This window comes from Chiloscyllium plagiosum, unplaced genomic scaffold (genome assembly GCF_037043375.1).
Source record: "Chiloscyllium plagiosum isolate Xiang-an unplaced genomic scaffold, Cpla_swu_hap1 HiC_scaffold_38, whole genome shotgun sequence".
Lineage (NCBI taxonomy): Eukaryota > Metazoa > Chordata > Chondrichthyes > Orectolobiformes > Hemiscylliidae > Chiloscyllium > Chiloscyllium plagiosum.
In genome coordinates, this window is record NW_028270176.1 from 9043738 (window position 1) to 9056426 (window position 12689).

At 46.4% G+C, this 12689-nt stretch overlaps 1 protein-coding gene across 1 annotated transcript in view; it reads left to right on the forward strand.

Annotated features, from left to right (window-relative positions):
* LOC122544238 (sialic acid-binding Ig-like lectin 13) overlaps positions 1-12689 on the forward strand; it is a 97164-nt gene that overhangs the window by 60974 nt on the left and 23501 nt on the right. Inside the window, exon 3 of the mRNA XM_087980871.1 lies at positions 7318-7674. Within this exon, the coding sequence (XP_087836997.1) occupies positions 7318-7674 (357 nt within the window). The remainder of the gene's footprint in view (positions 1-7317; positions 7675-12689) is intronic.

Sequence of the window (12689 nt, forward strand, 5' to 3'; positions counted from 1 at the left end):
GCACTGGGAAAAGGGGTATTCACTGTAATAGGGTGGGACACAGGACATTACAGTGCTGGTGGGTCAGGAAGGGCACTGGGAAAAGGGGTTTTCACTGTAATGGGGTGGGACACAGGACATTACAGTGCTGGTGGGTCAGGAAGGGCACTGGGAAAAGGGATTTTCACTGTAATGGGGTGGGACACAGAACATTACAGTGCTGGTAGGTCAGGAAGGGCACTGGGAAAAGGGGTTTTCACTGTAATGGGATGGGACACAGGACATTACAGTGCTGGTGGGTCAGGAAGGACACTGGGAAAAGGGGTTTTCACTGTAATGGGGTGGGACACAGAACATTACAGTGCCGGTGGTACAGAAAGGACACTGGGAAAAGAGGTTTTCACTGTAATAGGGTGGGACACAGAACATTACAGTGCTGGTGGGTCAGGAAGGACACTGGGAAAAGGGGTTTTCACTGTAATGGGGTGGGACACAGAACATTACAGTGCCGGTGGTACAGAAAGGACACTGGGAAAAGTGGTTTTCACTGTAATGGGGTGGGACACAGAACATTACAGTGCTGGTGGTACAGAAAGGACACCGGGAAAAGAGGTTTTCACTGTAATGGGGTGGGACACAGAACATTACAGTGCTGGTGGGTCAGGAAGGGCACTGGGAAAAGGGGTTTTCACTGTAATGGCGTGGGACACAGGACATTACAGTGCTGGTGGGTCAGGAAGGACACTGGGAAAAGGGGTTTTCACTGTATTGGGGTGGGACACAGGACATTACAGTGCTGGTGGGTTAGGAAGGGTACTGGGAAAAGGGGTTTTCACTGTAATGGGGTGGGACACAGAACATTACAGTGCTGGTGGGTCAGGAAGGGCACTGGGAAAAGGGTTTTTCACTGTAGTGGAGTGGGACACAGAACATTACAGTGCTGGTTGGTCAGGAAGGACACTGGGAAAAGGGGTTTTCACTGTAATGGGGTGGGACACAGAACATTACAGTGCTGGTGGGTCAGGAAGGGCACTGGGAAAAGGGGTTTTCACTGTAATGGGGTGGGACACAGAACATTACAGTGCTGGTGGGTCAGGAAGGACACTGGGAAAAGGGGTATTCACTGTAATAGGGTGGGACACAGGACATTACAGTGCTGGTGGGTCAGGAAGGACACTGGGAAAAGGGGTTTTCACTGTAATAGGGTGGGACACAGGACATTACAGTGCTGGTAGGTCAGGAAGGACACTGGGAAAAGGGGTTTTCACTGTAATGGGGTGGGACACAGAACATTACAGAGCTGGTGGGTCAGGAAGGACACTGGGAAAAGGGGTTTTCACTGTAATAGGGTGGGACACAGGACATTACAGTGCTGGTGGTACAGAAAGGACACTGGGAAAAGGGGTTTTCACTGTAATGGGGTGGGACACAGAACATTACAGTGCTGGTGGTACAGAAAGGACACTGGGAAAAGGGGTTTTCACTGTAATGGGGTGGGACACAGGACATTACAGTGCTGGTGGGTCAGGAAGGGCACTGGGAAAAGGGGTTTTCACTGTAATGGGGTGGGACACAGGACATTACAATTCTGGTGGGTCAGGAAGGACACTGGGAAAAGAGGTTTTCACTGTAATGGGGTGGGACACAGAACATTACAGTGCTGGTGGGTCAGGAAGGGCACTGGGAAAAGGGGTTTTCACTGTAATGGGGTGGGACACAGAACATTACAGTGCTGGTGGGTCAGGAAGGACACTGGGAAAAGGGGTATTCATTGTAATAGGGTGGGACACAGGACATTACAGTACTGGTGGGTCAGGAAGGACACTGGGAAAAGGGGTATTCACTGTAATAGGGTGGGACACAGGACATTACAGTACTGGTGGGTTAGGAAGGGCACTGGGAAAAGGGGTTTTCACTGTAATGGGGTGGGACACAGGACATTACAGTACTGGTGGGTTAGGAAGGGCACTGGGAAAAGGGGTTTTCACTGTAATGGGGTGGGACACAGAACATTACAGTGCTGGTGGGTCAGGAAGGACACTGGGAAAAGGGGTTTTCACTGTAATGGGGTGGGACACAGAATATTACAGTGCTGGTGGGTCAGGAAGGACACTGGGAAAAGAGGTATTCACTGTAATAGGGTGGGACACAGGACATTACAGTGCTGGTGGTACAGAAAGGACACTGGGAAAAGGGGTTTTCACTGTAATGGGGTGGGACACAGGACATTACAGTACTGGTGGGTTAGGAAGGGCACTGGGAAAAGGGGTTTTCACTGTAATGGGGTGGGACACAGGACATTACAGTACTGGTGGGTTAGGAAGGGCACTGGGAAAAGGGGTTTTCACTGTAATGGGGTGGGACACAGAACATTACAGTGCTGGTGGGTCAGGAAGGGCACTGGGAAAAGGGGTTTTCACTGTAATGGAGTGGGACACAGAACATTACAGTGCTGGTTGGTCAGGAAGGACACTGGGAAAAGGGGTTTTCACTGTAATGGGGTGGGACACAGAACATTACAGTGCTGGTGGGTCAGGAAGGGCACTGGGAAAAGGGGTTTTCACTGTAATGGGGTGGGACACAGAACATTACAGTGCTGGTGGGTCAGGAAGGACACTGGGAAAAGGGGTATTCACTGTAATAGGGTGGGACACAGGACATTACAGTGCTGGTGGGTCAGGAAGGACACTGGGAAAAGGGGTTTTCACTGTAATAGGGTGGGACACAGAACATTACAGTGCTGGTAGGTCAGGAAGGACACTGGGAAAAGGGGTTTTCACTGTAATGGGGTGGGACACAGAACATTACAGTGCTGGTGGGTCAGGAAGGACACTGGGAAAAGGGGTTTTCACTGTAATGGGGTGGGACACAGAACATTACAGTGCCGGTGGTACAGAAAGGACACTGGGAAAAGGGGTTTTCACTGTAATGGGGTGGGACACAGAACATTACAGTGCTGGTGGGTCAGGAAGGGCACTGGGAAAAGGGGTATTCACTGTAATAGGGTGGGACACAGGACATTACAGTGCTGGTGGGTCAGGAAGGGCACTGGGAAAAGGGGTTTTCACTGTAATGGGGTGGGACACAGGACATTACAGTGCTGGTGGGTCAGGAAGGGCACTGGGAAAAGGGATTTTCACTGTAATGGGGTGGGACACAGAACATTACAGTGCTGGTAGGTCAGGAAGGGCACTGGGAAAAGGGGTTTTCACTGTAATGGGATGGGACACAGGACATTACAGTGCTGGTGGGTCAGGAAGGACACTGGGAAAAGGGGTTTTCACTGTAATGGGGTGGGACACAGAACATTACAGTGCCGGTGGTACAGAAAGGACACTGGGAAAAGAGGTTTTCACTGTAATGGGGTGGGACACAGGACATTACAGTGCTGGTGGGTCAGGAAAGACACTGGGAAAAGGGGTTTTCACTGTAATGGGGTGGGACACAGAACATTACAGTGCCGGTGGTACAGAAAGGACACTGGGAAAAGTGGTTTTCACTGTAATGGGGTGGGACACAGAACATTACAGTGCTGGTGGTACAGAAAGGACACTGGGAAAAGAGGTTTTCACTGTAATGGGGTGGGACACAGAACATTACAGTGCTGGTGGGTCAGGAAGGACACTGGGAAAAGGGGTTTTCACTGTAATGGGGTGGGACACAGAACATTACAGTGCTGGTGGGTCAGGAAGGACACTGGGAAAAGAGGTTTTCACTGTAATGGGGTGGGACACAGGTCATTACAGTGCTGGTGGGTCAGGAAGGACACTGGAAAAAGGGGTTTTCACTGTAATGGGGTGGGACACAGGACATTAGAGTGCTGGTGGGTCAGGAAGGGCACTGGGAAAAGGGGTTTTCACTGCCAGAAGGTGAGACACATTAAGTCACAGTGCTGGTCATTAAAGAAAGGCATTGTGGGAAAAGAGGTGGTAAAAGATGTTAAGCCAGCGGCCTTAGTGAAGGTAGTGCAGGAGACCCCACGAAGAGCCGAGGAGCTGCAGGAGAGTGCACAGCCCAGGCTGGGGCTGGGAATGGATATAGTGCCCGATCTCTATAAAGAATCCACCTCTATGCGTAAAGTTTACTCTGAAAGAACAGGGGGAGAACGACAAGAAGTTATAATTTAGAGAGATGCGGATCTAATTAATCTGTAATAGTAAGAAATGAACATATGTGCTCTCTCTCTGACCTCTTACCCAAGAGAGTAGTAATTTGTGGGATAGATGGACAGAAATGAAGCGTTCCCCTCCAAAAGATCAGGTTGGAGAGCCAACTCAGGGGTCGGGAAGTAACAGTGGGAGTGATCGACAGAGTGTTAGTTCCAGGAATGCAGTTTGTTATTGGGAACAGCAGGATTTAGCAGGACCCAAGTGGGAGTGACACCCCTTGTTGTGGAGAAGCCCAAGAAAGACCAGGGAACTGAGGAGTTAAACGAAAAGTACCCTGGAATTTTGCCAGACTGTGTAGTAACCAGATCCCACTATCATAAGTCACAGCACGAAGCAAAAATTAAAGAGAAAGACGAAGGAGTTGAGGATCAGTTAGCGGACACCCTGTTTGATGTAATGGTACAGGAACACCCTGAACAGGTGGAGGGTCAGGCAGAGGTGTTTAGGCCTGAAAGGCTAATGGACCTACAACAGAAAGATGAGACAATAAGTATATATATATATATATATATTGAAGCAGACTCTGAAAAGGAGGCAGAGAATATTCCTGAGGGTTATTATCTTAAAGACAGAATGCTACGACAAAAATGGGGACCATGGCAGGTTTAGTGCAGAGGAGAAATGGGCGGAAGTGCATCAAATTGTGTTAGTGGTAGCATCCAGACAGAAGGGGTTATGGGTAGCACATGAACTACGAGTGGGAGGTCACCCAGGTGTGTGGAAGACTCAGGCGAAGGTCTGACTGGCCTGGACTGCACAAGGATGTGATTAACTTTTGCCGTACGTGCCGTGCATGGCAAATGGGAGGTACACCACAGTTGTCAAAGTACCTATCCGAGATGGCTCAGGGAATCCCTAATGGATCGACCCGTAAGCCTGTCTTGGTTCATCCCGGAGATCCTACTCTGTGGCAGTCTGGAATATAAAACTCTTACTGACAGTTGAGTTTAAATTATTACCTTTATTTACCAATGGTATCAATGTTACACTATAATATAGATACCTACAAGGCAGGCTTGCGTGAAGGGTCCTAAACTATGAGCAGAGTACGGCACCAGCTCTTACCCCTACGAGCTCTCTTAGGCTACACTCCTTATTGCAGCAAACAAGCTGTCTTATTCAGAATTTGGTATTAAAATTACAAAAACGTCACATGTCCTTCATCAGATAAGCAACAATAAAATGGCAAAAGTTTGCCAAGGAAGAGAAACTCAATGACAGGTCTGACTAATCAAGTTACACACACATCAAAGTGAGAAACCCTGAGCAAGCCAGTCCAAATGGCTTTTTCTACTAAAATCATCTTAGATCCCCGGAATGCAAATTAAATTCATAACATTCCCAGATCTCGAGCTCCAGAGAACAACACACAAACATTCAATCTAGGAAAAGCCAGTGTTCACTCAAACCAGACCATAAAAGGTTAATCTTTCCACCAGCTTCCATCCTTTTTCTCTCTCTGTCTCTCTCTCTCTCTCTTTGTCTCTCTCTTTGTCTCCCTCTCTCTCTGTCTGTCTCTCTCTCTCTCTGTCTCTCTGTCTGTCTCTGTCTCTCTCTCTCTCTCTGTCTCTCTCTCTGTGTCTCTCTCTCTCTCTGTCTCTCTGTATCTCTCTCTCTGTCTCTCCCTTTCTCTCTGTCTGTCTGTCTCTCTCTCTCTCTGTATCTCCCTTTCTCTCTCTCTCTCCCTCTGTCTCTCACTCTCTCACTGTCTCTCTCCCTCTCTCCCTCTCTGTCTCTTGAACCCTTCAGTCAGTGAATCTAATTTACAAAAGAGTGTTTTCTCTCTCTCTCACTCACATATGAACATCTTCCTTACCATATCAGTTTCAGCCTTCATGTTTTCCTGTAATGAGCTGTAATGTTCTATGTTCTATGTAATACAGAATTGGATAGCCCATAGAAGACAGAGGGTGGCGGTAGATGGAAAGTATTCCGCCTGGAGTTCAGTGACCAGTGGGTGTTCCGCAGGGATATGTGCTGTTCTGGGGCCCCTGCTCTTTGTGACTTTTATAAATGACTTGGATGAGGAAGTGAAAGGGTGGGTCACTACGTTTGCCGATGACACAAAGGTTGGTGAAGTGGTGGAGAGTTTGGAGGGCTGTTAGAGGTTGCAACAGGACAGTGACAGGATACAGAACTGAGCTGATAAATGGCAGATGGAGTTCAACTTGGAAAAGTGTGAAGTGATCCATTTTGAAAGGTCGAATTTGAATGCAGAATACAGGGTTACTGGCAGGATTCTTGGCAGTGTGGAGGAACAGAGGAATGTTGGGGCTCATGTCCATAGATTCCTCCAAGTTGCTACCCAGGGTTATTGAAAAGGCATATGGTGTATTGACTTTCATTAGCAGGGAGATTGAGTTTAAGAGCCATGAGGTGATGCTGCAGCTCCATGGAGCCCTGGTTAGACCACACTTGGAATATTGTGTTCAGTTCTGGCTGTTTCATTATAGGAAGGATGTGGAAGCTTTAGAGAGGGTGCAGAAGAGATTTCCCAGGATGCTGCCTTGATTGGACAGCATGTCTTATGAAGAAAGGTTGAGGGAGCTAGAGCTTTTCTCATTGGAGCAAAGAAGACTGAGAGGTGGCTTGATAGAGGTGTACAAGATGTCGAGAGGCACAGATAGAGTGGATAGTCAGAGATTTTTTCCAAAGGCGGGAATGGCTATCACAAGGGAGCATAATTTTAAGGTGATTGGAGGAATGTTTAGGGGAGATGTCAGAGGTAGGTTCTTTACACAGAAAGGGTGAGGGTGTGGAATGCACTGCCACCAGTGGTAGTAGAGTCAGACACATTAGGGACATTTGAGTGACTTTTGGATAGGCACATGGAGGATATTAAAATAAAGGGTATCTGGGGTCATTTGATCTTAGAGTAGGATAAAGGATCGGCACAACTTCAAGGGCCGAAGGGCCTGTTCTATATTCTACTCATTTTGTATAAATGAATGTGAGTTAATGTTAATCCCACATGGATAACTGAGATGATGTCCTCTCTCAGAGCTCCCCAACGTTCGTCCCCTTTCGAAATGATGGGGTCTCTCAGCTCCTGTGATTTTCAGCAGCTTGTCTCTGCTCGATGTTGAAACCTGATCTGAGCACGTTTGTCCATTCCGTCCAGTGCACAGACAGCCTACCTGGTACTGAATACTGATATTTCTCTCCTCAGCTGGACTGATGCAAGAGTGGCAAATCAACACTCCACGTAACGTGACAGCACAGGAAGGGTGCTGTGCAAGGATTCCATGTCATTACAGCTATCCTTCAAAGCTGGTAAACCAAACACGGGTTGGAATCTGGTTTAATAACGAGAAACCATTGGTAGCCTTTCATTCCCGGGATCACAGCAAAGAGTTGCCACGTTTCCGACATCGGACCCGGCTCACTGGAGACCTGAACGATGGAGACTGTTCCCTGATTATAAACAACATCAGACAGGAAGATGGAGGACCTTATTTCTTCAGAGTAGAATTTCAGGGAACGGATAAATTCAGCTACTTTCCTGTAACCCAGCTCTATGTTTCAGGTAAGTGATATATTATAATTACTCACTAGTTCACATCCAACACTCAGTTGAAAACGACACAATGCTGTGTGTGGTTTAGTAATTTCATGAATTGGATACCCTGTGTTGGGATATTTCATGACTCAATTAGCACTGTACTCCACAAACTGTACCAATGGGTGTAACTGTTTTGATCCAATCGCCTATTGCTACCCTATCACACCATTAGCCAGAACATTTGTAAATTTCACCAGGTTTCTACAATAGACAGAAAAATAGCCTGTTTGTTATAATCAGGCTGTACTGTGAAAGAAAAGTGGGAAAAATTGTTCCCACATAGATACACTCCAGAGTTAAACAATCTCCCATTAATTCGAATGGAAATGAAAGAAATAGTGAGATATCTGGTTGGAAAAGATTCCATCAGGCAGACGCAGCATGGATTCAGGAAGGGAAGCTCGTGTTTGACAAACCTACTGGAGTTCTTTGAGGATGTGATAAGCATGGTGGATGGAGGGGACCAGGTAGATACTCTATACTTGGATTTGCAGAAGGCATTCGATAAGGTGCTGCATAAAAGACTCATCTGTAAGATGAATGGAATTGTGGGAATGTACTAGCATGATTAGAGGACTGGTTAACCAATAGAAAACAGAGAGTCAGGATAAGTGGGTGTTTCTCTGGTCAGAGATCAGTGGTGAGCAGGAGGTTGTAGGGTTCAGTGCTGTCCTTGCAACTGTTCATGATATATATATATATATAAATGATTTGGAAGAGGATACAGAGTGTAATGTATCCACGTTTGCTGAGGACATTAAATTGAGTGGAAAGGCAAACTGTGCAGAGGATGGGGAGGCTCTGCAGAGAGATTCAGATAGGTTAAGTGAGTGAGCAAGAGTCTGGCGGATGGAGTACAATGTTGGTAAATGTGAAGTTATCCACTTTGTAAGTAAACATAGTAGGTCAGAGTATTATTTAAATGGTGAAAGGTTGCAGCATGCTGTGGTGTAGAGGGACTTAGGAGTGCTCGGACATGAATGGCTAAAAGTTGATTTGCAGGTGCAACAGGTAATCAGGAAAGTGAATGGAATATTGGCTGCCATTGCTAGAGGGATTGAATTGAAGGGCAGGGAGGTTCTGCTGCGATTGTACAAGGTGTTGGTGAGGCCACACCTGGAGCATTGTGTACAGTCCTGTCTCCTTACTTGAGGAAGGATATACTGGCTTTGGAGGGTGATGCAGAGGAGGTTCACCAGGTTGGTTCCAGAGATGAGGGGGTTACACTCTGAGGAGACACTGAGCTGCTTGGGACCGTATTCACTAGAATTCGGAAGAATGAGATGGAATCTTAAAGAAACATATAAAATTATGAAAGGGATAGATAGGATAGAGGCAGACAAGTTGTTTCCATTGGTGGGTGAGACGAGAACTCGGGGACATGGTCCAAAGATCAGAAGGAGTAGATTTAGGACATGGATGAGGAGGAATTGCTTTTCCCGGAGAGTAGCGAATCCATGGAATTCTCTACCCAAGGAAGCAGTAGAGGCAGCTTCGTTAAGTATTGTCAAGACACAGTTGGATGGGTTTTTGCAATGGTAGTGGAATGAAGGGTTATGGGGGTCATGCAGGAAGGTGGAGCTGAGATGATGGATGGACCAGCCATGATCTTACTGAATAGCAGAGCAGGCTCGACGGGCCAAATGGCTTCCTCCTGCTTCTATCACATGTCAAACGCTATACAGCTCTGCAGAGGTGATGTTATTTTAAAATCCAAGAGGGGAATCAAATACACTCATGGACCAAGGATCTATTCTCAAAGGATAAAATAAGCTTCCAGTTGATAAGATTTTTTGAAATACTTATCTTGTAACATATGATGACCACCACAGAATGTTTGGAATATCTTCAGAGGGATGGGAAATCAATGAGATTGAGGTTTCTGAGCAGATGTAAGAGTCCAGGTTTCAGGGCTGTTGAGATTGTCAAAAATACAGATATTTGGAACTTTCTCAACTTCCAAAATCTGAGAGAAACAGAAAACAACTCCAGAAAAATGTTGCTAAAAACCTTCAGCCCATACAGCCCATATGTTCCAGACAAGTTTGTCCAACCATCAACCCTCACACTAATCCCCCTTAAAAGCTTCAGTAATGAACAGGTGAGTCACAGCTCACGTTCTTGTTGAACAATTCCCAGAAGTCATGTCTTATCAAAGCTTAGTAAACCCTTTTTCAATCCCAAACATCTATACGGTCATATATTTCATCTGGTGTTGGCTTTGAATTATAAATTATGTATCACCAACGTGACTCCTGCCTTGGGAAAAAGGGCAGCATGGTGGCACAGTGGTTAGACCTGCTGCCTCACAGCACCAGGGACCTGGGTTCGATTCCAACTTTGGGTGACTGTCTGGGTGGAGTTTGCACATTCTCCCCGTGTCTGCGTGGGTTTCCTCCCACAATCCAAAGATGTGAACTGGCCATGCTAAATTGCCCAATGTGTTCAGGGATATGTAGGCTAGGTGCATTAGTCAGGGTAGGGTAGGGGAATGGGCCTGGGTGGGTTATTTTCAGAGGGTCGGTGTGGACTTGTTGGGCCGAAGCGGCCTGTTTCCACATTGTAGGGATTCTAATTCTAACACCATTTCCAAATACATGTCATTGTGTTGTAAACATAAGAAGAAATAGGAATGGAAGTAAGGCCATTCGGCCCATCGAGTCCACTTTCCATTCAATCATGGCTGATGGGCATTTCAACTCCACTTACCCGCATTCTCCCCGTATCCCTTAATTCCTTGTGAGATTAAGAATTTTTCAATCTCTGCCTTGAAGACGTTTAACGTTCCGGCCTCCACTGCGCTCCACGGCAATGAATCCCACAGGCCCACCACTCTCTGGCTGAAGAAATGTCTCCTCATTTCCGTACTCAATTGACCCCTTTTAATTCTAAGGCAGTGCCCACGGGTCCTAGTCTCCCCACCTAATGGAAACAACTTTCCAGCATCCACCCTTTCTAAATCATGCATTATCTTGTGCTCTCAAGCACTGATGATGTCGCCTAGCCAGGGGACGAAACGTTTGCAACAAAAACTTCCAGCTCGGCGAACAGAACCACAACATTATCTTGTAAATTTCTATTAGACCTCCACTCAACCTTCTAAACTCTAATGAATACGATCCCAGGATCCTGAGCTGTTCATCGTATGTTAGGCCTACCATTCCAGGGATCATCCGTGTGAATCTCCACTGGAAACGCTCCAGTGCCAGTATGTCCTTCCTGAGGTGTGGGGCCCAAAACTGGACACAGTATTCTAAATGGGGCCTAACCAGAGCTTCATAAAGTCTCAAAAGTGCATCGCTGCTTTTACATTCCAAACCTCTTGAGATAAATGACAACGTTACATTTGCTTTCTTAATCACGGACTCAACCTGCAAGTTGACCTTTAGAGAAACCTGGACTCACACTCTCAGATCCCTTTGTACTTTGGCTTTATGAATTTTCTCACCGTTTAGAAAAAATACTCCATGAGAATGTCTATACTACGAAAATCACAAAAGAAAATCAGATTTACAAACATTCATCTTCATTCACAATAACACAGATACAGCTTCTGATGATTTAATTAATCACCAATCTATTCCTGCACAATAACATTCCTGACAATTCACCTGCATCGATGCATATTATCCAGTTCGGGAATAGAAGCAATTCTTTGTATGGTTGAATGAGCAAACTCCAGAGAAAATAATTGGCAGAGTAACTTGTAAATTTCTCTACAAAGGCCAATAGATTCTGCTCAGTGTAAATGAGTGCTCTTTCGTGGTCATGAAGGACATAAACTTTGAAATGTTTCAGAGCTAGTAGCAAGAGCAAATTTCTTTTTTCCAATGTTCAGACCTTTTTGACACTGATCCAGTTTCTGTGAAAAGTGCCATATTTGCTCCCTTATGTCTGGTTTGCATTGAGACTGTAACCCGCCCTAAGTCACAAACATCAATCCCCATTGTAAATGGTGATCACCTGAAAGGGGCTGGAGGTCAGGCCTACAAGGAAGAACCAATCCTGGGAACTGGGCTGCTTCTGGGCAATGTGTCGAACAGTGACATGACAGCAGAGACATGGATTAATTGTTTGTTGCTAAGCTGCTGTTCAGGTCTATTTTGCAACACTGGTCATATTGAAAAATGTACATTTGTAACCTGGAACTGGGAAAGCAGAATTTCTAGGCACGCGTGAAAGTAAATATGTAAACATGGGCCAAAGGTTTCTCCTTTTCCTCTCGTTGTCAATTATTAGTTAATATTACAAGAATAATGCTAAGGTAAATAGTTACCAAAGGCAAAGTCATCTAAATGTATGGGATATTGTATGGTCACCTCAGTCGAGTAGACTCCCTGTCCTATGGTGTTCAGGGAATCATGGAGCCTTGTTGTGGTCTGGACCAGCCCAACTGCAGGAAGCTTGAACTCTGGGTTTCAGAGGTCGAGCAGCAGCTCCAGTCACCGAACTGTGTGTGCGTGAGGCAGCCAACAAAATGGATAGCACATTCGGGGAGATGGTCATTGCAAACGTCAGGGGTCAACAGGCGGATAGGGGATGTGGGAACACCCGGCAATCTCAGGGAAACAGGCAGGTAATGCAGGAATTCTCAGAGGGCCCACGCACCGTGACAGTAACAGATCCCCAGAGGGGCACATCAACTCACAGGGCAGTGGTACCATGGGTGTATGGGAGAGCTGAGGGAGGAGTGGAAGGGCAATACCGAGGGGGGAGGGGGATTTAATTTGGGGACATTTCTGTAGCCGTCAACATGTCTCTAAGGTAGCGTGTTGCCTCCCTGCTCCCACATTCAATGATATCACAGGACAATCCTTCTGGGTGAGTGAGAACTATGGTTTAAATTGGTACGATCAAAATGGGTAGGAAGGGCAGGTGCTCCTTGGAAACCTGGTGACCAACAGACCAAATGACAGAAGGAACGTTTAGAGACAACAGAGTAATAGAAACAGACCCTTCGGTCCAACCCGTCCATGCCG